The sequence below is a fragment of the Anopheles funestus genome, chromosome 3RL (genome assembly GCF_943734845.2).
Source record: "Anopheles funestus chromosome 3RL, idAnoFuneDA-416_04, whole genome shotgun sequence".
Lineage (NCBI taxonomy): Eukaryota > Metazoa > Arthropoda > Insecta > Diptera > Culicidae > Anopheles > Anopheles funestus.
This window is the reverse complement of record NC_064599.1, coordinates 59,047,287-59,073,705: the sequence shown is the minus strand read 5'-3', so window position 1 is coordinate 59,073,705 and position 26,419 is coordinate 59,047,287. Positions and strand designations below refer to the sequence as shown.

General features: G+C 40.3%; 4 protein-coding genes across 18 annotated transcripts in view; 2 read left to right on the top strand and 2 right to left on the bottom strand.

Annotated features, from left to right (window-relative positions):
• LOC125768387 (probable phenylalanine--tRNA ligase, mitochondrial) overlaps positions 1-26,419 on the top strand; it is a 122,751-nt gene that overhangs the window by 84,521 nt on the left and 11,811 nt on the right. Inside the window, exon 2 of one of the 2 annotated variants that reach the window (XR_007418886.1) lies at positions 24,936-25,202. Coding sequence is in view for 1 of the 2 variants with exons in the window: in XM_049435979.1 (XP_049291936.1) it covers positions 24,936-25,103 (168 nt within the window). In the remaining variant the exon portion in view is untranslated. Of the gene's footprint in view, positions 1-24,935; positions 25,859-26,419 lie in introns of those variants that run through there. The other variant, XM_049435979.1, reaches the window with a different exon arrangement.
• The window catches only part of LOC125768326 (uncharacterized), a 98,543-nt gene that overhangs the window by 66,223 nt on the left and 5,901 nt on the right, over positions 1-26,419 (bottom strand). The gene's annotated exons all lie outside the window — the stretch shown is intronic.
• Positions 4,912-26,419, top strand: part of LOC125768328 (palmitoyltransferase Hip14) — a 42,888-nt gene continuing 21,380 nt past the window's right edge. Inside the window, exons 1-4 of one of the 3 annotated variants that reach the window (XM_049435786.1) lie at positions 4,918-5,214; positions 6,221-6,355; positions 7,031-10,325; positions 12,399-14,387. In XM_049435786.1, coding sequence (XP_049291743.1) covers positions 6,228-6,355; positions 7,031-10,325; positions 12,399-13,694 — 4,719 coding nt within the window. In that variant the 5' untranslated portion in view covers positions 4,918-5,214; positions 6,221-6,227 and the 3' untranslated portion in view covers positions 13,695-14,387. Of the gene's footprint in view, positions 5,215-6,220; positions 6,356-7,030; positions 14,388-26,419 lie in introns of those variants that run through there. The other 2 variants (XM_049435787.1, XM_049435785.1) reach the window with 2 other exon arrangements.
• Positions 15,526-19,551, bottom strand: LOC125768342 (uncharacterized). Its single transcript, XM_049435850.1, has 2 exons — positions 16,587-19,551; positions 15,526-16,250 (listed from the first exon to the last, which is right to left on the bottom strand). The coding sequence occupies exons 1-2, from the start codon at positions 19,549-19,551 to the stop codon at positions 15,877-15,879; spliced, it is 3,339 nt and encodes a 1,112-aa protein (XP_049291807.1). The 3' UTR covers positions 15,526-15,876.

Below are 26,419 nucleotides of genomic sequence, written 5' to 3'. Positions count from 1 at the left end.
ACCCGTCCAGTTCGATGGCTTAGTAACAGCCTTGGATAATGTCCCTGGCGAACTAACAATCGAAACTGCAAAACTACGCATAATGGATGAAAGCAATAGGTTGAAAGATAGAAAAGGAGAGAACACCGGTTCAGAGAAAGCCATGTATAGCCATGCTAGAAAATCATACAAGAAGAGCGTGTGCAACTATTGCAAGAAACCAGGACATTTCCAAAAGGACTGTTTTAAATTGAAACGCGATCACAAAGAAAAAGAAACGAAACAAAAAGGCGTAGAAGCTCGGCAGGCAAAAGAACAATGCTTCACAACGTGTGTAAGAGCCATGAGCGGTTCTCGTAATTCATGGTGTGTGGATAGCGGCAGTTCGAGCCACATGACAAACGATCGCCATTTTTGTAGTAAGCTGGATGTGAGTGTGCGTGTTAAAATATGGCTCGCGAATGGTTCGACAATAACGTCAGCGGGCATCGGTGAAGGTTTCCTGAAATGCTATGACGGTGATGGGAATATCAATACCATTCCTGTGAAGGATGTGCTGTTCACCCCAGATTTGGATGGAGGACTGTTATCGGTACGGAAATTAGCTGAAAGAGGATGGAAAGTCGTATTCGACGAAGCGAGGTGCAACATTATATCGGCAAATGGGAAAATTGCTGCAGTAGCGGAATCGTACGGAGATATATACAAATTAAATATGGTTGAAACTGCGAAAGTGTGTGTGGATTCACACCACTTTCCTAACTGTCAGCATATTTGGCATCGGCGCATGGGTCATCGTCATCCGGGGGTGCTAGAGCGTGTCAAGCAAGAAGGACTCAGCAAAGGGCTCAACATACAGGAATGCGGAATAAAAGAAGTTTGTGAGTATTGTTTGAGAGGAAAATTAACCAGAATTTCCTTCCCCAAAACAGCACAAAATCGGACTAAACCCATCCTAGACTTGGTTCATACAGACGTATGTGGCCAATGTTAAATACAACTCCAGGCGCATCCAGATATTTTATGACAATTGTGGATGATTATAGCCGTTACTCTGAAATCTTTTTGTTAAAATACAAATCCGACATAGCCAGTTGTATCAAGCGGTATGTGGCAATGGTACGAACTAAATTCGGCAGAAACCCAACTGTAATCAGGTCAGACGCAGGCGGAGAATACATGAATCGCGAGCTGAAGACATTTTACGAAACAGAAGGGATTCAGGCTCAGTTTACCGCAGCGTATTCCCCACAACAGAATGGCGTCGCCGAAGGAAAAACCGCTCATTAAAAGAAATGACTACGTGTATGTTGCTGGATGCGAAGCTGGATAAAAAATATTGGGGCGAGGCAATAGTTGCTGCTAACTATCTCCAAAACAGACTGCCATCACGCGCAATTGATCGTACACCATTCGAATTGTGGTTTGGGAGAAAACCTGCCCTTGACCATTTACGTGTGTATGGATGTCCAGCATACGCTCACATACCACATGTGAAACGGCACAATTTCGATGACAAGGCTAATAAGCTTATTTTTGTAGGATATTGTCTCGATCGTAAAGCTTATCGTTTCCTGGACACCGAAACAGATGAGATAACCATCAGTCGGGATGCTCGTTTTTTGGAGTTGAGAGATGGATCGACAAACTTTGATACTTCTATTCCGAAGACCAACGATGTTATATTTAATCTCGACACCGGAGAACACACTGACAGAGGTAATGAAGTTCAGGAGGAGCCGACGAGCATACTTAAACCCATGCCCATAGTAGCACAAGATACCGACGATGATCAATCCGAATGGATAAGTGCCGAAGATGATTCAGAACATGATGATCAGTATGTAACTGAGCATACTGAACGTACAAAGCGAAGCAACAGAGGGGTTCTTCCACAATATCTCAAGGATTATGAAGTAAATGCAGCAGTTGCTATAAATGATGAACCCGGTAGCTATGAAGAAGCTATACATGGAACGGAGCAAGATTTATGGAAAGCAGCAATGGATGAAGAATACGAGTCATTGCAGAAGAATGGGACTTGGTCTCTAGTAGAATTGCCAACAGGACGTAAACCAATTGGATGCAAGTGGGTTTACAAGAAAAAGGAAGACAATGTTGGTAACGTGGCTCGTTTTAAGGCTCGACTTGTGGCACAAGGTTTTTCTCAGCGTTACGGTGTGGATTATGATGCTGTATTTGCTCCAGTCGCTACTCAGACAACGTTAAGAATCTTGTTAACAATTGCCGGGCATAAACAGATGACAGTTCGTCATATCGATGTAAAGTCAGCGTATTTGCATGGTCAACTGCAGGAGGAGATCTATATGCAACAGCCCAAAGGCTTCGTAAAACCAGGAACAGAGAAACTAGTGTGCAAACTTCAACGCAGCTTATATGGTCTGAAGCAGGCGGCCAGAGTATGGCATAATACAATTAGCGAATATATGGCGGCACTGAGTTTCCAGAGGTCTAGATCGGATCCATGTTTGTATGTTAAAATGTTACCTGGAGGAGGTCATGTTTATTTACTGATCTACGTAGACGACATGTTAGTAGCCAGCACCAGTGAGTGCGAAATCATAAAAATAGAGAAAGAGCTACAGAAACATGTTGAATTAACAGCACTTGGTGAAGTTAATCATTTCCTGGGAATCAGAGTGACCAAAGGAAAAGATGGTTTCTTTTCACTGGATCAAGAAAATTTCGTGAAGAAGGTGGCGAGACGATTTGATCTAGAAAAATCAAAAGGATCAAGTACTCCGATGGATACAGGATATTATCGAGCACGTGAAGGAAGCAAGAAGCTTCAAGACAATATTCTATACCACAGTATGGTAGGCGCCTTACTTTACATAGCCGTAAATACCCGACCAGACATAGCCGTGAGTGTGTCTATTTTGAGTAGACAGGTCAGCAGCCCAACCGAAGCCGACATGGTGGAGTTAAAGCGTGTGGTTCGATATTTGATGAAGACCAGAGATTACAAACTGACACTGACGTCGAATCGCAAAGAACCGTTGAAACTGTGTGGATTTAGCGATGCTGATTGGGGCGGCGATACTTCCGACCGAAAATCTAACACAGGTTTCTTATTTCAGCTCGGAAAAGCTACAATTTGCTGGGCAAGTCGGAAGCAGCCTTGTGTTTCACTTTCAAGCATGGAAGCGGAGTATATAGCGCTAGCGGAAACGTGTAAAGAATTGATCTGGTTGAGACGACTGTTAGAGGAATTTGACGAGAAGCAACATGACTCTACGGTGATATACGAGGACAACATTGGGTGTATCAACTTCGTGGCGATAGAAAGGCTTTCGCGACGTTCAAAACACATCGACACTCGTTTATGTTTCACGAAGGATCTGTATGATAAAGGCGAAATTGTTCTTCAGTACTGTGCGTCGGAGGATATGGTTGCCGACATTCTCACTAAACCGTTAGGGAGTATTAAGCAAAAGCAGTTTGCCACAGCAATGGGATTAATGAACTAATAGTACTAATTATTAATACATTGAGGAGGAGTGTTGGTATAAATACATTCAATATATTAATACTTCCTGGCAACACTGCCAATGTCGACAAAGCAACTGTCGACAAATCGATGAACTAAAGTTAATAAAGAAATAGGTTAGTTCTCGCTATAACCTCAACGTGTTCAGTTCATTTGACGCCGGCAAGAAGCACAAAAGGAAGATAAAACCACGAGCATGTACTGTATAGAATCGCAGTGCCTGCGCGTACAGGATATTTGACATCATTTATCACCAAATCAAATGCGAAAACTAATTTGCGGCTTGTTGATCGTATGGCACAAGATCAACCAGAACAATAATCACTATTTCACACACAAAACACAACTGTATTCATCGGCGTGTAAAAAAGCGAAGAAGTTTCCACAACATATACCGAAAGTTTTTTTTCCTCACTTCAATTCAATGCGCTTGCCGAAGCAAACACGGAGTGAAGGGAAAAAACTAACACCACACGTTAATGGCTTGAAAAGACATACAAATTCTAATTAAATCGCAACACTTGTTTGAATATTGCACTGCACAAAGCAAACGCGCACATTTCCAATCCTCCGCGCAGCATACACGCACAAACAGATTCAAAACTTTCTAAGTCCCACAACACGTCCGCCCTGGACTTAGCGCACAGCAAACTGAGCCCTTCACAATGTGGGTTTTACGCTAGAGGAAAGAGGCAGGATGAAGAGTTCAGGACGAGACGGAAATAATTCTACCTTGAGCAAACTCTGTCGCCTTACACATACAATCAAAGAACCCTTCTATTTACACAGATCCGCTCTCAAAATAGTCAAGTTTCGGAGAGAAAAACCGTACTTATCAGAAATTCTCACTGGTTGCCCGTTAATCATCTCACTGACCGGGTAATCGTTATCTTTCCTCACCAACCAGCAAGACCAACGACAGTTTATCGCGAAATTGAGTTGCCACGGGTTAGCGATGTTTCGGTGAAAATGTTCGATAAGACCATTATCCGCATCGGGGGGATATGCTATGCAATATTAATACTACCAAAGAATAAGGAACAAGCTTACCCAGAGTCATTTTTGGAGGCCCTAACTGAGAATCCTCGGGGCCCTTAAAACCGACGAAAGAAAATAAGTAAAGTGTTACAATATTGTAAGACATGCATATTGAACTCTACAAGCGCCAAAAACTTCGAGGCCCCTTTAGTCTCGGGGTCCCCCGCAGCAGCTTATTTTGCGTAGTGGATGATCCGCCTCTGGACCAGACCGTTTTTGCGTACAAGTTTTTTGACTTTAATTTTTGAAAGACCACTAAACTGTGTAAGTGTACATGGGGGCTAACATTTCATAAACGACTGTAAACTAATATAAAATAGTATTTCAAAAACCAGAAATGATAGCCATGGCAGTCAACGGGATATACGATAAGATAAGAGTGCAACTAACACCCAAGTGACAACATTTCGTATGATTCAATAAGCGTTTAACCTTTCGTACGCATTCACGTACAGTTCGCGTTTCTTAGTAAAAGTTGCAGAGTGCGTTGATAGGCCAGATTAGATAATTTGCGACAAAACACAACAAGTATTGTGTGTGGATTATTGGCCTACGCAACAAAAATTGACAGCGCACAGTATAATGTCAATAAAAACTGCAAAGGCCTTGAAGAGAACAACGAGTGCAACTTCAAGAACATATAACATATACTTCCATATTTAAGAGTCGATCTATCGTATAGAGAGGTAAATTATGTTGTTATCTTGTGTACTATGTATTAGACCAGATCTTGGTCAAAAGTCAAAAGTGTCAAATGTTCGCTGGTTTATAATTTAAAAGTTTAGCACGACAGAGGTCTTATCTCTACATCGAACTCTTTGGTCTTGGTGCAGTTAAATGTATCGCAAGTGACTGTTCCGATCCGCTGTGCTCGAAAGTACTATTGAGGCATGTGATGGAGTACTGCTTAATAATCTCATCTTCTGAGGCTCGTATATGGATCTTTTCAAACATGTAAAGATGTCTTTTACCAGGTTTGTTGGTCCCAGACTTCTCCGGGGATCTTCCACTGCCGATTTGCCACGACTCTCTTGAAATTGAGCGTTTCCATAGCCTTCCCAAATCCTTTGATACTCGTGTAACAGTAACGATTCCTGCAACCCCTAACTAAACATTTTCTTTTGGTTGCGGTACAGATGTACAGGTACGAAAGCACCGCGCGAATGAGCTTGTCGCATTGGACAAAAGAATTTTAATAAGGCAATTCGATTACTAATCGTGAGAACGATAACTTATAGCATGACATGGTGCCGAATTAAAAATAATGAAGAAGCTTTGACTTCATATGCAATATGCTGAACCTGCTCAGATTAATTCCAATACCACTAATAAATTTGTGACGTAGATTTATAGTTAAGAATTGGGCATCAAAAACAATAATATCGAAAAGCTTTTAATGGAACACATGAAATACCCATCTAGCTAAAAACATAGGGAGTTACTGATGCCAATCTGATTGCTAATTACTGGAACAAGAGAGAGTCATACGAGAATTAGTGCTGATGCGCGAAACACTGATACATTCTATAAACATCGTGGATCGTCCGGTTTACAATCAAATTAACGATCATTCAGTTAAACTCAATCAAAGAAGTGATTTAAATCTTAAAATCATCAACAGAATTGGTATACATTAAATTTAAAGAAAATTTCGAGATTTTGGTTATGTCTAATATTTTTTTTTCATTTCAGAATTAAAATGAGCAAAAGAGATATTGACCATATCCACTCACAAACCCCAAGTGAGAGCCGTATAAACGATGAATCTATACTGACGACATCGCCGGCGAGTTCTTTAGCGAACAATCCTAACGATCCCATAGAAAGGTACAAATATTCCGAATGAAGACGATTTATCAATGATTTTTGTTACTATTCCGTCAGAGGTTCGATTATACTGTTATCATATTTCTGTAACTCATCATGAAGAATTATTTCTGCCAAGTGATTTCGTTTTCAAGAAAACACTATCGATAGCAACTGTTACAAGCAATGATATGCCATAAAGGCTTATTTCGAATTTTGGTTTGTTTTCGTTGGACAGCACAATTTGTCGCTAAATGTATGCCTATATTCAATTATAAGGAATTGGCATGGCTGTTTTCCACAACGTTACCGGATAGGCTGTACTTGCTAATGAGATTAGCCAAAGACCCAAGACCCAAAAAGACCAATCCCGATATAAGTTTGCTCCGGTAAAATATTTTTTCATGTTTCATCCAGTATTTTAAATTGGAAATTCGAATTTACCCAACGATAAACCATTGATCGCAAGCATAGAGAAAGAAAACAGCAGATAGACGTCCTAAATGGGCAACCGATCATTAATCCATTTGTAATTCTTATTCTTTCAGTTGAGTCTAAGAAACTCTTTTTAACAAGGCCTGCATGGTCAGTAAACCTTGACAATAATCCAATCATGTCGTATATACTTATGTATTTCTAGTTTTTTAGTTTATATTTTTTTCTCTTTCTTTCTCTCTTTTTCTTTCATATGTATAGAAACATTCTAGTCGAACAAGATGAGGAACTTAAAAGGCAACATGTGACATCCATGATAACAAAATCGATAGCACACACCACTATGCATGGCGAGTTGTATAATACGTATTTGGCCATATCGATTGTTCTTCGGCAATTCAAAAAGAAGAACCAGTTTATTGTCGCCACAGAAGTGTCGGAAGCAGGAAAATTCGACGACATTTTATACCACCACCAATCGCCAAACGGAACCGGCACTTTGTGCATACAAGCGAAGCATAAAAAGACGGACGGGATGTTCATAAAGGTAAAGGATCTATGCGCTGCCAATGGTATGTACTCGGTTCCCACGTATTTTTCATCATTTCTTGAGATTGATCCGGAACTAACCAAAGGTGAATCTGAGTCCCATAAAGATGAACACAAAACTCAATATGCCATTTGTACCAACGCTAAACTCGATAAGAACGTCAATGCCACGAAAATCGAGCCACAGGAAGATGATACTTTACAGTTTTGTGACGATATACGAGCAACATGTTATCAGTTGCACCGTGACATACCTGAGCTGACGGAATGCTTAAAAAAATCGTGTAAAGATGTGTTTAAAAATGATTCAGATTTTGATGAGAAAAAGGACGAGTTCTTTAGTAAATTTCTGCTTATATGTAACTCCTACAATCACAAAGAACTACGTGTAAAAGTGCGGAACCTATTGCCCGAGTGGTGCGATGAAGCTCAACGTGAATTAGTTATTGATAATTTGGTGGGTTTACTGAATAATAACGTGTACAACAAGCCTCGTTACTACATAACCCTCGAACGTATACAACAATGGTTTTTGGACAAAGATTTCAACCAAAACATCAGTGTTTTGAGGCGTCTTTCAGAAGAGCACTTGGAATCCGTACATAAAAAACATCCTCATATTGAAGTAAATCCGGAACGCTTAAAAGAGTTTAAGTTGTATGAAGTTCTGAAGGAGTCTGGGCCTGGAATTTACGAGTTTAACAGCACGCTTGAATTGACAGTTTACTCTCGCATTTTACTTGAAGCATTATCACTATTACAATATGAAACAATATTTGTTGATAGTGCAAAGTATACAGAACAGCAAGATATGAATGATGTTCTCGAAGATTTGCTATCGTATCTTAGAGATGTAAATCATCCTACAATCAAAATCATAACGATACTAGGGAAACCCGATTATGTATCCATTAATGAGCTAAAAGAATTATCAGACAAATATCGTCAAAAGATCGTTGTTGTAGAACACATTTCAGGAAGTCCGCAGGATGACGAAATTTCAGAAAGAATTTATGTGAAGGATCTCTCAAATGAAGCTTTGCAACAATTGCATTTGCAAAATGAACGAATGATGTTTGGTACTACTACGCCACTGATTGGAATTGTGGAAGAAAATGACGATTTGAGCTTTTTATTAAATGTGTTGGAGTCTTGCGAACCAAATGAGAAGTTAATAGACCATCATTTAAATAAGATTAATTATGAAAAAATTAAATATTGGTACGTTCATCGCCGTTCTGAGCCACATGAGCCGAAGAAACAGACAAAGACGGAAGGAAAAGAACATTTTTATGTTGAACAGCTTAGCGAATCAGCGATACTAGCCGCTCTAGACACGAACGTTGAGGAACCCGATCTACCTGGTTTCCAAGATGGCGATAGTGGGAAGGTCTTTATCTTCCTCAATGATGCAGGATTTGGTAAAACAACCTACTTTACCTGGTTAGCCTGGCGTTTGGCAAGTTACGATCATTCCCTATACGTGATAAAGTTTATCGCACTGGAATTTTCGACCGATTTCCAACGATTGAGCAATGTAGAAAACCTTGATGAAACAGAAATTGTGAGGCTATTGTATCGATACATCCATTTGGCGCTGTTCGTATCGAGTATCAACAAACATACGATCAAAGAGACTGATGGCTTTAGAGAAGAGGCCGATCGTTGTGCAAATCTTCTGACTGTTTCAGACGGCGAAATAGTATTGGATGAAACGAAGACTAAAAGGCTATCCACGATAGAACTATTTGAATTGCGGTTGTTTAAGGAGAAGTTTAATGAACATAAACTCGTGTTAATTCTAGACGGTTTTGATGAAATCGCGCCATACTTTAAGGATGTGGTAATGAAGTGTTTCGGGCGATTCTCACGTCTTGATGGAGTGCGATTGCTATACCTCTCAAGTCGACCGTATGGATTTGAACAAGAATTGAAGACAACTTTTGAAGATTGTCGAATGTATGGATTAAAGCCGTATTCAGAGAAAGATAAAATTATATCACTTCACATATTTCTTGTAAAAAAATTATATGGTTACGAGCGCTACGAAGAGAGCCATCGGAACAATATTCTTAGGGTGCTGTTTCATATCATCGACAATGTTTTGAAAGACATGGTAACTGTGCCATTGTTGCTGTATATGGTGCAGATTGCCTTATTACCCGAGATTAAGAGTTGTGTAAATGAAAATACACAAACAATGTCGAATCAAATGTTGAATGGCAAGAAACATGATATACTCCGTGTGGTTGAACGTTTCATTGACCACAAGCTAGATATTTTATGCTTTGGAAAACAGGGCATTACCGATGCTGGTGCTAATACGCATACCGCCCAGGCAGGAAAAACGCTGTTCAAAAAGGAGTTAAACAAACAACACAAATTGCTAGGCATGTGCGTTATTTTTGATGCAAAAGATATAGAAAAACTGTTGTCTGAGAAGGAACGCAAGAGTGTGGAAGACGTAATCAAGAAAGTGAACAAGGGCGACGAAAAATCGGGAATCGTTCTTGGAGTACAAGGTGGACTTCCTCAATTTCTGCATCGAATTTTTGCAGAATATTTCTCTGCTTGCTGGTTGTTTGAAAACTGGAAACGTTTTAAGAGTGAGAGCATTTTTCACTCTAAATTGATTTGGTCGAATTCTTTTAGCAAAATCCGCGAATTTTTTGACCGGTTAATAATTAGGGAAAGCAAAGGTTGTGATTTACACTTGGCGCTGGTGAACGACTCCTTTAATCAGGTTGAAGAAATACTGTTTAATAATCCTTCTGCTGTTACTGTTGAGGACAAATTTGACCGTTTACCATTGCATTTGGTAGAATACACAGGAGATATAATCATGGAGTCAATATTAAAGAAGATGCCTCTTGATCGTATTAATGCAAAGGATAAGCTTTTTGGATGGAATGCTTTGGATTATGCATTTTTTCGTGGAAATTGGGATTTAATAGAAATGCTCTTCAAAAGTGGTTTAGAACCTAACATAGACAATTTGATCCAACAGGTGTGTTCCAATGATATTTATTCATTACTTCGGATGGAATCTACGTATATGCACTATTTGGATTATTGTATGGATCAAAAGGGATTAGCAGACGTACTAAGCGAACGTGTGGCAAAGTATCTAATTGAAGAGAAAAAAATAGATATATATGCTCCACTAGCTGAATCAAATTCTTCATCGATGTTGGAAAAAGTTGTAACTGAAGGCAGTATTTCTATGTTTCGTCAGTTAATTACAAAATCAGGTCCACAGAAGTTGGGTTTCAGCAATCGTGCCAAGCGATTGTTACAGCTATCTTTAGAGAAATATAAATTTGAATTTATTAATTATCTTGTTGAACAACAACCCTCTCTTGTGTTTCTTATTAGTAAGGTTAATGTATTATACTATTGTACCCGACTTGCAATTAAAAACAATCAAATAGATTTGTTTAAAACGTTGTTCAGCAAATTCTGCAGGGAACAGAAGATCGATTGTATTGAAGAAGATAACATTATCGACGATTATGAAGATAAAAGCGATAATGACTATGAGAAATTCGAAATAGAGCTTCCATTTAAAGATAGTTGCTGTTACGAATTCTCAGACAACCCATTAAATAAAGAAAGATTGTTGTATGTAGCTATAAACTATGGCAACACACAAATGGCTAGTTATATACTGCAAAAGACGAAAATGGTTGTTACGGTGGACTTAATTATAGGGATTAGGCGACAAACACGAATAGAAAACCCCAATAACAATAATCATAAAAACAGTATACCTACATTCAAATATCTAATTAAGAAGGTATTCAGTCAGTGCCGTTCTACTCAAGAAAGGTCGGATTTGTATCTTAGGATCGTTAAAGATGGCTGCGTGTACATGTTGCACAGCTTATTTGCTATTGGGTTTGATCCAAACAGCATCAAAAAGATGAATCATTTTCATGCTTTTGAACACCGTTTCGAAAATCACTTCGAGCGGAATACGGCCAATATATTTGTGTACCTGCAACAAGAATCGTATGTAAATTGTTTCAACGCCTTTGGTTCAAGAGATAAGAGCATTTTTGATTTCGCAATTGAAGAAAATGAATTTACAATAGCAGAAGCGCTAGTTGTAGCTAAATTTCGTGATTTTTCTTCCTTAGAAAAAGAAACTGCTGTTTTGAATTTACTGCACCAACAGTTCTTTAAATGCGGAGGAAAGATTATTCACGATTTTATAAAATCTCTTCTTGAGAGAAGCTCCATTGAATGTGAAAGTGAAAGTGAGAGGTGGCATTCGGTATATTCCAGCGTTCACCAAAAGATGCTGAATGAATTCAATCTGATTGAAAACATTGTAGCAAGAGAGATGAAAAGTTTAATCAGAAATAAAACAGACACAACCGATTCTGATGGATGGACAGCTGCATCGGAAAACAACGAAGATTCATTGCAAAAAGAAATAATGAAGCAGCACATGCTGTTGGCCATGTACGTTATATTTGATGCAAAAGATAGAGAAAAACTGTTATCCCAGGAGAAACGGAAGCTTGTGGAAGAGATAATGGAGGAAGTGAAAAAGGATGATAAGAAAACGGAAATCGTTCTTGGAGTACAAGGTGGAATGCCTCAATTTCGGCATCGTATTTTTGCAGAGTATTTTTCTGCCTGCTGGTTGTTCGAAAATGTGGATCGTTTTAAGAATGAGAGCATTTTTCACTCTCAAGCGATTTGGTCGGATTCATTAAGAAAAACGCGCGAATTTTTATATCGACTTATTCTTAAAGAAAGCAAAGGTTGCGATTTACATTTGGCGCTGGTGAACGGATGTATTGATCAGATTGCAGAAATATTGTGTAATAATCCTTCTGCTGTTACTGTCGAGGACAAATTTGACCGTTTACCATTGCATTTGGTAGAATACACAGGGACTAGAACGATGGAGTCAATATTAAAGAAGATGCCTCTTGATCGTATTAATGCAAAGGATAAGGTTTTTGGATGGAATGCTTTAGATTATGCATTTCTTCGTGGAGATTGGGATTTAATAGAAATGCTCTTCAAAAGTGGTGTAGAACCTAACATAGACAATTTGAGCAAACAGGTGTGTTCCAATGTTATTTATTCATTATTTTCGATGGCATATATGTATACGAACTATTTTGTTGATTGTATGGATCAAAAGGACTTAGCAGACGAACTAAGCGAACGTGTGGCAAAGTATCTTATTGAAGAGAAAAAAATAGATATGTTTGCTGACTTACTAACATCATCAGTGCCGGAAAATGTAATATTTGACTGCAGTATTTCTATGTTTCGTCAGTTAATTGAAAAATCAGCTGCACAAAAGTTGGGTTTGAGCGATCGTACCCAGCTACTACTATTACAGCTATCTTTGAATAAATGCAGATATGAATGTATTAATTATCTTGTTGAACAACAACCCTCTCTTATTTTCAACATTAATAATGTTAATGTACTATATTATTGTGTCCGTTATGCAATTAAAAACAATCAAATAGATTTGTTTAAAACGTTGTTCAGCAAATTCTGCAGGGAACAGAAGATAGATTGTATTGAGGAAGATAGCATTGTCGACGATTATGAAGATAAAAACGATAATGACTATGAGGAATTCGAAATAGAGCTTCCATTTAAAGATAGTTGCTGTGACGTATTCGCTCGCAAAGATCTAGAATTCAATATAGAGGAATTATTGTATGTAGCTATAACCTACGGCAATACACAAATGGTTAGTTATATACTGCAGAAGTCCAAAATGGTCGTTACGGTGGAATTAATTATAAAGTTTATGCGACAACCAATAGAGATTAAATATATCAATAATCATAGGAAAAGTATACCTACATTCAAATATCTAATCAAAAAGGCATTCGATCAGTACGATATTAATAAAAAAGGGATGGCTTTATTTTATTTAACTATTGAATGGGGCTGCGTGTACATGTTACACAGCTTGATTACCTCTGGATTTGATGCAAGCGACATCAATAGGAAGAACGATTCACGTTTTTTGGTACACCGTTTACGTAGCTCAAACGAACAGATTACGGCCAATATATTTGTGTATCTTCAACAATCGAATGTGGATTGTTTCGATTCCTATAACCCAAGAGGTGCAAGTATTTTTGGTAACGCAATTGGATGCAGGAGTTTTACAGTTGCACAGGCGCTAGCTCAAGAGAAATTCCGCAATCTTTCTCTTTCAGAAAAAGAAAATGCTGTTTTGGAATTACTGGACATCAACTTGTTTCATTACGAACAAGAGGTTATCTTTGATTTTATAAAAAGTCTCCTTGATAGAAGCTTAATTTTAGGCGATTTTGATATTTGGCATTCAGTCTATTCCTCTATCTTCAATCGCATTCCGATAGTCTGATCTGCTATGTTGGGACATATGACCTAAGTTGCCGTTCTCGGAAATCTTTGAGGCTTTCGAGCGAAAGCCCAATACGGTGTAGTAATAGAAGAAGGCTCAGGATGCTGGATTCCCCTATGGAACCACCCAGGGTGCCGCGCAGAGTGCAGAAGAAGAAGATGGTCTGCTTAAGCCATCTCAGTTAACCCAAAGTAATAAAACAGAGATCATCCGCAAGCGAGAAAAGAAATGGACTGCGTCTTGACATACAACTTACACGCGGAATTGCAATATATTGAGGGACTTGAGCGACAACTGAAATAAACAGGATAAAATCGCCCAAAGTGTGGAAGCGCGGAAAATAACCTAAACAAGGAAGGTCTCAACAGGATAACCTAAAAAAAATATAACAGTTTAAAGACGTAAACCATAACCTACCAAAAAAGACCATCTTTGTCTCTCCGTCTTTCTCGCTTTTACAATAACAACACAATAATTGTAACAAGTATTTTTAGAATTAATAAACACTTGCTTGACAAACAAGAGATAAAAGAATTCCTTTGGAATCAAAGTCCCTATAAAACATTAAAACAACAACTTTGTTTTACAAAACGGGTATCAACAAGTCTTGAGAAGAATCTGAAATACATACATGTTCTGGCTATCCAGAAGAAAAGACTACTCGTCTAACCCGAAGGCGGTTCTGGACTTACGCAGATTTTTAAATATGATTGGTTCCGGAGCTTTGCATGTAGAACTCAATTCTAAATGTTCAAATTTTAAATGATCCCAAAAACACATTTATTTTATTATTATAAAAATTACTTTAGATTCACTTTTTATGGTTACGCAATAAATTAATGAACCCAAATGCATCCGGATCCTTATTGTATAGTTCTTGTATTTATTAGTATTTTCACTGTCGAAAAATACTAATAAATACAAGAGCACTACACTTATGTATAACGTTTTTTTTTTCAATTTTGATCTCCGTAAACTTCTGGTTAGCTGAGTATTTTTCCTTTTCTTCATTGGGTAATTGTTCTTTAATTCTGTTTTTGATTTAAATAAAAAAAAAGTATCCGAAAAGTATCGTCAATTTAACAACAAATCGTTTCACTCGATAAACATTATTTGTCTACTATGCGATCTTGTAAATGCTGTGTTGTTTGTTTCCGAGTGTTTTTTTCTTTTGTGAATGGAAATATGTCTTCTTCTCCCTCTTTTGTCGAGGTGTTTCCCGATACGGCACAAAAGTTCAGCTTCCTGGGCCCTCCTGCGCTACTTCGCGAATTTGTATATACAAGCACCTCTAGGTATGTGGACCGACAACTAATGGTGATATGTCCCTATTTTTCTTCTGAGATGTTCCGGTAATATTTGTTGGGGGTTTGACGTTGATGTTGTTTAGTTTTTTTTTTGACGTCTGGCGAGTTCGAGGTTGTTGCAGATTTGTTTATAATTGCCGCTTCTGTTCTTTGTTGTGTTGTATTTTTCCTGTTCTGTACTATTTTCTTTATAATTTAATTTTGTTTGCTTGTATAAATGCTAGTACTTTTTTGATTGCTCCTATTTGTTTGGCTTTCCAGCTGTTAATGAAGTTTTCCTCTGATGGTAGTTTGTCTTTACTTCTCTCTGATCGGAGCCTAATGCAGTGGAAAATTCTATGTCGACCAGTGTCTGGGCTGTTACAAGTTCTGCATAGTCCGTCTTCTACCAATTTAAATTTGTGTAGCCAATAGTTGCTGTAGTCATGTACCGAAATTAGTCTATTAACAGTGTTCGCGATCGATCCCTACGTTGTGAATTTTAGTTTTCTTTCGGAACGGTGAAAAATTAATCTGGAGCGCGGTTTCTCGCTTGACCGTTCGGCGTACGTATTTTATTACAAGTGCAGTGATTTTGGTTACAAGTTGCAATGGTTCTTAGCCCTAACGGTCCTTACACTAACACAACTAACCTCTGCGTTCGTAACGCTACCCCGGTGAAAACAATAATGCATTAATCGGAATAATAAATTTCAACTGTCAAATGAGTGTAACGCATACGAAACGTAAACATACTCCTCGCCTTGATGTACCATCAACAAACAAACTTATCCTTGCTCGCCTATGTCAAAACACCGCGTGGTATCGCAAACAGATAAAAGTGTTAAGTACCAAGTGATTCGTAATCTTTGTGCAAGTGAAATTTCCTGACTTCCTTATGCTCCTACATTTTCACTGGATATTGGTAAGGGACAGATCTTCGTGATCGGACGTTTTATAATTCCCTTAGGTGTTCGCAACGTGACTACGCGTACTAGTCCATCCGCACCGGGGTGAACCTCTACGACTCGTGCAAGCGGCCAGCGAGTAGTTGGCAGCAGCTCGTCCACTACGATAACCATTCGCCCCGGTTGAATGTTGTCCGTGGTCTTAGCGATGCGTGGGTCCTTCTGCAGTTCTTGTAAGTATTCCTTCTGCCAGTGTTTCCAAAACTTCTGAACCAGTAGTTGAAGTTTGGTCAAGTGCTGTTCGGTGTTTATGTGTGCGTGTGTTAGTTCCGGATCTGGTATCGCCGTCATCGATGAACCTACTAAAAAATGAGAAGGCGTTAGTGCGGCCAAATCATTAGGATCATCGGAAAGTGGCAGCAGCGGACGAGAGTTCATTGCTGCCTCGATTTGATGCAGAACGGTGTAGTAGCCTTCAAACGATAATCGTGTACTGCCCAGTTGACGAAACAGGTGACGCTTGGCAGTTTTTACCGCAGCTTCCCAAAGGCCGCCAAAATGGGGAGCTCTCGGTGGAATCATATGCCAAGTGATTCCATGTTCCGCGCACGACGCTGCGATGACACTCTGTGCAGTCTCACTTCCCAATCTCGCAAAAAGTTCCTGCAGCTCGTTCCTGGCACCTTCGAAGTTTTTACCGTTGTCCGAATGGATGTGCTCCGGAATACCTCTCCTCGCCGTAAATCTCCGTAGAGCAGCGAGAAACCCTTCGGTTGAAAGATCACCCACTAGCTCTAGATGAACCGCCTTGGTTGTGAAACACACAAAGACACACAAATATGCCTTCAGCGATGCAGCCCGCCGATGCGCAGGCTTTAGATACAATGGGCCTGCGTAATCCACTCCTGTGACCGCAAACGGACGACTCGGGACTAATCTACCAGAGGGCAGTTGACCAGTATGCTGCTCTGCTGCCGTAGGATGATGACGAATACATCGGATGCAATTCCTCACCACGGCTTTCACCAACATTCTTCCGTTCAAGGGCCAAAATCTTTCCCTTATGGATGACAGCAACAAACGTCCTCCACCATGTAGCAGCAACTTGTGGTAGCTCTCTGCAATTAATCGAGCCAGTGGGTGGCCCTTAGGCAGCAACGCGGGATGCTTCGACTGAAAGGGTAGCTGCGCCAAGTTCAATCGGCCACCAACTCTGATGATACCCTTTTTGTCCAAAAATGGGGTAAGTCGACGTAACTGTGACTGCCTTCTAATTTGTTTCCCCGTTTGCAGATCACTCAACTCTTCCGCGAAAGACTCACGCTGAGCAAGCCTTAATAACGCGTCTTCCGCTGCTGCTCGCTCAAGAACGCTCAGCACCTTCGGAGATGCGGAAGTACTGGAATGCGCATTGCCTTCGTTGGAATGCATGGCTCCTTCACGTCTTATGCGCCGCCGATGTGGCACCATGGCAATGAAACGTCGACAATAACCTACGACATTTACCAGGCGAGTAAATGATGACCAACGCAGGAACAGCTCGTTGGTACACGTCGCAACGGCTGCTGTTAACACCTTCTTCTCTTGAATTGCCTCAGGAGGCTCCGTTGGATCAGACATAGGCCAAACATCCTCTGGTTTCGTCAACCATGCTGGCCCATGTCTCCATGCCATGCTGTTGTTGAATTCCAACACTTCCATCCCGCGCGACACCAGATCAGCGGGATTTTCGACTCCAGCTATGTGTCGCCACTTTGCGTCACTCGTAAAATGCTGTATCTCAGCCACACGGTTGGCGACAAACGTTTTCCACGTGGTTGGAGGCGCCCTAATCCACGCCGTGCAGATAGCTGAATCGGTCCAAAACCATGACGCATCAATGTTCGTAGCAATCGCCCTTTTTATTCGATGGTGCAAATGTGCTGCAAGGACGCAGGCACATAACTCTAGTCTGGCAACCGTTAGTTGCTTTAAGGGTGCTACCTTACTCTTAGATGCTAGAAGCATCACCCGAACTCGTCCCGGCTCTTCACACCGTACATACGTGCATGCACCATAAGCTACTGTTGAAGCATCGGAAAAGGTGTGTAGCTCAATCTTACGTGCGCCGGGAACCAATACGTATCTTTCCATACGGTACTGTGAAAGGGATTGGATCTCCTGTTGAAGCTGCTTCCACTTACTAACGATGCCTGCTGGCAGGGCATCATCCCAATCACACGAGTACGTCCATATTTCCTGCATTATCATCTTTGCCCGAATGACTATCGGAGCTATCATTCCCAGCGGATCATACATTTTAGCGATGGTGGAAAGTACAGATCGCTTTGTGATGATATCGGTATCTGGTTGACACAATCCTTCAAATAGCAACCAATCTTCTTGTGGAACCCAACTGATCCCAAGTGTCTTCACGGCTTCATGGGAAGCGAAGCTCATCTTGGAAGTTGTTCCAATTTGCGACTCATCGAGTCCGCGCAGAACATCAGGACAATTAGAAGTCCATTTGCGTAGCTCAAATCCGCCTTTAAGTAGCAACTCAGCTAACTCATCTCGTAGCAACGTAGCCTCTTCTACCGAGTTCGCTCCTCCGATGAAATCGTCTACGTAGAAGTTCTTTCGCAAAGCCGGACCCGCTCGTGGGTATGCGTCACCCTCATCATCCGCTAGCTGAATCAGAGCACGCGTAGCAAGGAACGATGATGGTGCCAGTCCATAGGTAACCGTATTCAGCTCATAAATCTGGACTGGTTGCTGCGTCGAAAATCGAAAGAAGATTCGCACTAATGGACGATCATCAGGATGAAGCAATATCTGCCGGTACATCTTTGCTATGTCGCCTACCAAAGCCACTCTGTAGGTGCGAAAACGCAAAAGTTGATCAAGCAGCTCGTCCTGCACCACTGGTCCCACACAGAGAGCCTCATTAAGGGAATAACCGCTTGTAGTTTTCGAAGAGCCGTCAAACACGACTCTGATTTTCGTTGTAGTGCTCGACTCTTTGAACACGGGATGGTGGGGCAGATAGTACGACTCAACTGGCTCCGGCAGCTCATCGCGGACCAAACGCATATGCCCCAACTCGTAGTACTCCTTCATAAATGCGTGATACTCTTCCTTCAGTTTGGCATTTCTAACGAAACGTTTCTCCAACAGCTCGAATCGACGTTTTGCACTTGTTTTGGATGCACCTAATCGTACCCCAAAGTCAGGATGACGCGGCAAACGGACGATGTACCGACCATCCTTATCTCTCGTCGTGGTTGTCTGAAATAGCTGTTCACATCTTCGTTCTTCGGGCGAGTATCCATCTTTCATTACCAAAGATTCGATTTTCCAAAACCGTTCCATGCTTTCTTCCAGTGACATCATGCAAACAGCGTTGGAAACAATTGTCTGCGAATTAGCAGGGTAATGCAACATTGCCGAACCCGCTACAATCCAGCCAAACACGCTGTCAATCAATGATGGAAGGTCAGGACCCAAGTGCACTCGTGCAGCACTAGGGAAAAACGAATAATAGTGCTTCGCGCCTATTAATAAATCGATTGGCTGTGATTTATTAAATTCCGGATCAGCTAGCTCAATTCCTTTCGGGATACACCAGTGGCTAATAGCTATGTTCTCTGAAGGAATATTAGAGGTTATTTGGTCCATCAACATAAATTGTACGCCACAACTGAAATGCTGTCTTTTCGACCGAATCTCAGCAAACACACATTCACGAACATTGCGAGATACCTTACCAGCTCCCAATACTTTGACGTTAGCTGGAGACCGTTTTATCTGCAGCAATCTGGCAATCCTTTCGGTCATCAGGCTCGCTTGCGACGCACTGTCTAGAAGAGCACGCACCGAATGCTCCTTGCCGTCAGCATCTACGATGTTCACTCGCACAGTTAGCAGAAACACCTCCTCTGAACGCTCCGTCGTCTCAGTAACGTTGAGCGACTGAGCGTATGCGCGATCCTTCGGCTTCGGTGAATCGGGACGTTCCGGTGACCCTTCTTTCGATCCTGCTGGTTCATTGGAGCGGTGCAAAAGAGTGTGATGTCTGTCACGGCAATGCTTGCATCGGGAAGACGTAAGACAATTTCTTGCCCAATGACCCTTCCGTAAGCAGTTATTGCAAACCTTCTTCTCATTTGCAATCTGAATACGCTCAGACAGTGGAAGGCGGCAATACTTGTAACAACTGCTCAGGGCATGCTCGTGTTGGCAATATGGGCACTCTTTAGAATTGCTCGTAGTGGAAGAGCAGGAAGAAAGCTGCTGCGGGGCGCGCCGCACGGGATTCGGGTGAGTACTTTCCTTCGTAGACTGATGATTCATCGATATGGACTCTAATATCCGCATTTTTCTTTGTAGGAAATCTATTAGCGTTGCGTAGTCAGGTGTATCGAGCGTGGAAGCATGATCCTCCCAGTTCTTCAACGTTTCCTCAGGCAGTTTTGTGCACAACACATACTCCAGAATAGTGCTCCACTGTTCAGTTGGCTCACCCAACTGGTGGAGCATTTTCACATGTCTGTCGAAATCATCGACCAGCCTATGCAGTGCTGCATTGGATTCCTTTTGCACTCTCGACATGTTGAACATGGCTTGCAAATGCCTCTTTTTTTGTAAATACTCATTGGCATAGCGATCGACCAATGATTTCCATGCAATGGAGTAATTTGAGGAACACAACGGGATGGAATCTAGCAGCCTAGCAGCTTCTCCTTTCAGTGCTGCTCGCAGATAGTGAAACTTTTGGATATCCAGCACTTCGGTGTTGTTGTGAATAAGTGCTTCAAAAGTGTCACGAAACGTTGCCCATTGCATTTCATTACCGTCGAATTCAGGCAACGAAATTCTTGGCAATCTTAGCTCCGACGCTGCAACGCGATTCGATGATGACGCGATGGCTACGCGCGGCGTCGGTTGCATTAGTGCTTGGAGGCTTGCTCTCACAGCCATTATAGCATCCTCCATCGTGGCGCGTAAATGGCTTTCAAGCGCGCGTTCCTCCGGTGCAGCACCATTTTCAATCATCTGCTGCACACCGTCGTATTCGACTGAAACTCGTTCAACTTCCGTGGCATAAAAAGGCACTTTAAGCTCAACGCGCGCCGGAACGAAATTTGCAGCAAATGCAGCAGCACGATGAATCTTCTCCTCCAACGTCACTCTTCTGGAACGCAAGTCGGCTGGTGATGCCATTGAACCGACGCCAATGCTCACAGTGATGGCCGGTCAACGACAAAAAACACAAAATTCGCGAGGACGAGTTCACAACCAAAAAACTCAACACCACAAATTTTCACAAGCAGCCAACAGTCAATAATCACGATCAACAATCACGGTACACGTACAGTACGTTACAGATAGCTGACAACTTTCAACAAATAATACAAGTGTTCACACTCAGTGCAATAGTGCAATCTTGCAACACGCAGCAATGATCACTCTGAGAAACCGAAATTAATTTCACTCCGAAAGAATATATCCTGGTCACGGCACCAAATGTTCGCGATCGATCCCTACGTTGTGAATTTTAGTTTTCTTTCGGAACGGTGAAAAATTAATCTGGAGCGCGGTTTCTCGCTTGACCGTTCGGCGTACGTATTTTATTACAAGTGCAGTGATTTTGGTTACAAGTTGCAATGGTTCTTAGCCCTAACGGTCCTTACACTAACACAACTAACCTCTGCGTTCGTAACGCTACCCCGGTGAAAACAATAATGCATTAATCGGAATAATAAATTTCAACTGTCAAATGAGTGTAACGCATACGAAACGTAAACAAACAGTTTTTATATCTTTTGGCGATATTTTCATTTTGTGATGCCACATCTTTTTTTCTATTTTTGTCTGGTATCTCTCGAATTTTTTTCCTTTGCTTGTACACATGTCTGTGTACCATCTGTCCGTTTCCTGTATCGTTTTTTCTTGTAGTTTTTCTAAAGCATCTTTGAATCGTATCAGATTGTTGATTATTAGGTTACTTTTAGTGCCTTTCTTAGCTTACTCGTCTGCTATTTCATTGCCCTCGATAATTATGTGGCTAGGAATCCATTGTATGGTGGCCTCTAAGTATTCACAGTTATTTATGATACCTCTTATGATTTCATCTGTGTATTTGTCTTCTCTAGCTTGTTTGATTATGGTACAGGCCGATTTACTATCTGTATATATAGTCGGTTTTTTTATTCTTTCGAGGGCCGCGTACTCTAAAGCCTTTTTAATTGCATAGAGCTCTGTTGTGCATATTGAAACATCTTTTTGTAATTTAAAAGCTAATTTTTTTTCTGCTTCCTTTTCCTTTATGATGTATATGCCTATTCCACAGCCATGGCTGTTTTTGCTTCCATCTGTGAATATTTTGAGGTTTGATTTGTTTGATTTTATCATTTCTAAGCTAAGTTGTTTTGCCATGGTAGGGTTGCAGTTGTTTTTGCTTACGGTCAAGCCCGGTACGTTTTCCCTAACATCTACATATTGATAGTTATTATTTAAATAATTAAAACTTATTTTTGTTACTATACTAAAAATTTTAACGTTTTCCTTATATATCTTTTCTATAGCAATTTGTTAGAATGATTTTGTTCAGGTACTTTAGTTAGTATTTGGGAGTTTTTGGATGTGTATGCTATCGTTTTGGCGAGCTGTTTGGCGACTAGATATTTACTCCTGATTGGGAAAGGTATTTCTGCAGCAATAGCATAGAGCGTGTTTAGGGGGGTGCTCTTAGTGCACCCTGTCACTCTTCTTAATGATTGGTTTAAAAGGGTGTTTACGGTTCTTAGCTTAGTTTTTGTGGCGTTTAAGGTGAAACCAATGCCATATTCCATACTACCTCGGATTAGTGCCCTGTGTACTTGGATGGCTTTTTCAGGGTCTACATTGTTTCTTAAGTTGCAAATTGTTTTGATGGCATTTAGACGCTTTGATGCTTTGGTTTTTTGATTTTCCAAGTGTTGGTAGTGTAGGGTCGAGTATAAGCATGAGAGATTAAAGAGTGAGTTGTGCAGGGTTGAGTATAAGTATGAGAGAATAAAGAGTCAGTTGAATAATAGCTGTCAAGCGAAACAGATGTCCGATCTCGTGTTTTGTTCGTGAAAGAAACGATCGTGCTTTACAGTCACTACAGGTGGAATTTTAATTGGCTATCTATCGTGACTCCCAAAAACTTGTGTTCTTTGGTTTTCTGTATGTTAAACCCTGCTTTGTGTATGTTTGTTTTGAAGTTTCCGTTTGGGAATGTCATGTATGTGCATTTTTGGGTGTTGGTTACAAGATTCAGTTCATTTAATTTTTGAGTTAGCCAGCTTAATGATCTTTGGAGGGATCTTTCAACAGCTTTTGGCGTAAGTCCCGTTTCTATGATGGCAAAATCATCTGCATATTGTAGCACTTTGGTTTTTCCGTTATTTATTTCATGACATCTACTGGTGTATATGTTAAAGAGCGTCGGAGAGAGGACGTCCCCCTGGGGTAGCCCGTCCGACACTCTTCTTTTGATTGTTGCACTATCAACGCATATTTCTAAGCTCCTGTTCTTAAGGAAGCTGCTAATCCAGGCAATATCTTCGTTAGATATCGATAGGGATTGCATTATTGCTGTCAGCTCATTTCTTAATACACTATTGTACGCATTTTTAACATCGATAAAAATCACTCCAGTGTATTTTTTTCTATTGTTTTTTGTTATGGTGTTGATTAGCAACTCAATCATATCTGTGGTTGATTTGTTTTAACGGAAACCAAAACTGGACTCAGGTAGAAGTAGATGTTTTTCTAGATGATCTGTGATCTTTTCAAGTATGGCTGTGTTTGCTACTTTTAAAGCTGTTATCAGTAATGCTATCGGTCTAAAATTTATAACATCATTTAATTCTTTGCCGATTTTGCCGATTGCGATTACTTTAATCCTTTTTAATCTATGAGGTACCTTTCCCACTCAGTACATTTCGTTGATTTCCTCAATAATTTTGACGGCCATCTCATCACTTAGAATTTGGAGAGTACCATATGTTAATCCATCAACCCCTGGTGTGGTATTGTTTTTAGATTTTAGAATTTTATGCCATTTACTTAGGTTTAGTAGTTCAATTTCTGGATCGTATGTTAGTGGTGCCCTGATGGAGTTGTTAGTTCTGTTATTAAAATTTGGGAAGTTTATTTTTAGGAATTCTTTGGCATTTTGTGGGTTAGAGCTTATAAAATTAGAGTATTGCTTAGAAACTTTTTTACCGTGGCATTTGTTAATAATGTTCCATAGTTCAGTGGTGGTGGTGTCAGCGTTTACTTTATCTAACCACCTTTCAAAGTTTTTCCGTTTTTCAATTTTTTTAAGGAATTTGAATTTTGCTAAGTCCCTCTTAAAGTCAATATGATTTTCTAGTGTTTTGTTACTGTTATATTTTTTCCTGGTATCGTTTTTCTTTTGCCATGCCTTTTTGAGTTCCTCGGTCCACCACGATTTAGGAGTATGGTTGGAATTTTTTGTGTTATTTTTTACTATGTTTTTTTATGTCTTTTGCAATACTGGCCAAGCAGGTGTGTTCCGTGCATTTCAACTGTCGGATTTGCTTCTCTACTAGGATTTTGTTAGTTATTTTACTATTAGTAGGGATCGTGGGTCCTTCGATATAAGTGTAGATTATTTTATGTCCACTATTGCCTATGTGTTGATCGGCAACTGTTCTATGTGTTCTCTGAATTATGTTTGGTGACACCATGGTTAGATCAATTGCGGTGTATCAATTGCTGGTAGCCCTTTGGCGGACTGCATCGACCAGCACAAACAGCCATGCCATACGCTCGAAGCGGTAAAGCTTTGCGAGCACGAGATGAAGAAGGTTTTGGTTGGGCTTGTTCAGAAGCTGTTCGGCGCAGACATCAAGTACCGTTGGGTGGACGCATACTTTCCCTTCACGCAACCTTCGTGGGAGTTGGAAATATATTTTAAAGGCAGCTGGCTCGAAATACTCGGTTGTGGCATTACGCGGAATGAAATTCCGAATGAAGACTTTCGACATTGACGTGTATTATTTCTTTTCCAGGTTACGCTTATCGATCGCTTTACTCATCCAAAAACGGGCAAGAGTAGTCTTTGCTTCCGCATCGTCTATCGTCACATGGAGCGAACATTGACACAGGCGGAGGTGAACATAGTGCATGCAAAGATAGGGTCAGAACTGGTCGAAACTTACCGTGTTAGCATACGATAAAGAATGCAATATTAAAGCTATAAGATCCGAACGGAGTGAAATGTGCAATGAAACTAATTTCGATGCTTAAACCTTGAGTGGATGGACATGGTTTTGAAGGTAAGATACAATCCGATACAATTTCCTTTACAAACAATTGATTGAATATGACCAAATGGCACGTGGATCGTAAGCATAGAAAGCATAACTGCTTTTCGATCAAAGAGCAACTCGATTCGGAATCCAATCGAGCAATGTTTGATACGGAATAACATTGACTGTAGGAAATATTTAACTAGCAAATAGAATGTGGTCCAATATACCTAAAGAGATGTTGTTACGAACGCATCTTTAAGCGTTCTTTATTGATAATTTAACTTGCTGAGTTAAATACAAAAACTTCCCGGTTGTCAGATCAGTTACGGTGACATTGCTCTCTCGACTTTATGGACTAGGCCCAAAACTTCTCTTTGTGCGCAAACGATTATCCAGGCGATTATAAAAATTAACTTACTCTTACTTATTCGATGGAGAAGTTGAGACCATATCATGGGACGCCTGACGGTTCAATTCATTCGCTCTGCTTCAGAGTGGTTTATCTATCGGTTATTTAACCAAATTTGTCTCACTGGGTTGTTTGGTGCAATCGTATTAGTATGTTAGTATAATCGTTGCAATAGTCCGTTTTAGTTCATCCTTGAAATATTTCGTAAAAGATTCTTATTTATATATTTCTTACAAAATTAATTCTTTTTTTACCAACGGTATTGACCAACTGCAAGAGTTCTTAGAACCACAAACGATCGACGAACGTCGTCAGCCAATCTCGCATTCCCGCTCGATGACATCGTTTGGGCGCTTCGTCTGACCATTTTAGAGAATCTAAAATACTTCACGGGCTGGGTCGTCCGGTGTCATTCTTATGACATGATCAATCCAACGGAGCGTTAGGAGTTTGCTTCGTAGTTAGATTCTGATTTCATCGTACAATTCATACAGCTTGTCCTTGTAACAACTCGGCTATTTTCCTTCAAGCTTATGGGACAAAAAAATGATATTATTTGACCATGAATGTTATATGGACCTTCATTATACGAGAAAAGGTACATCCGAATGTATTTTATTTATTTCTGGTTAAATTTTTATTCTCCAAACATTTCCTAATTGGACAAGTTCATCGTGGTTGTTAAGCGATAAAACATAATTGTAATGTAGAAACTAGTCCTTCATAACTCAACTCCTACTGAACTGAATGAATTCTTCTACTCTAATGGATTCCCTTACAAGTTACTGCTTAGTGTCGCCCTAAACATAACCTTTTCTCTGTTTCGCCTTTT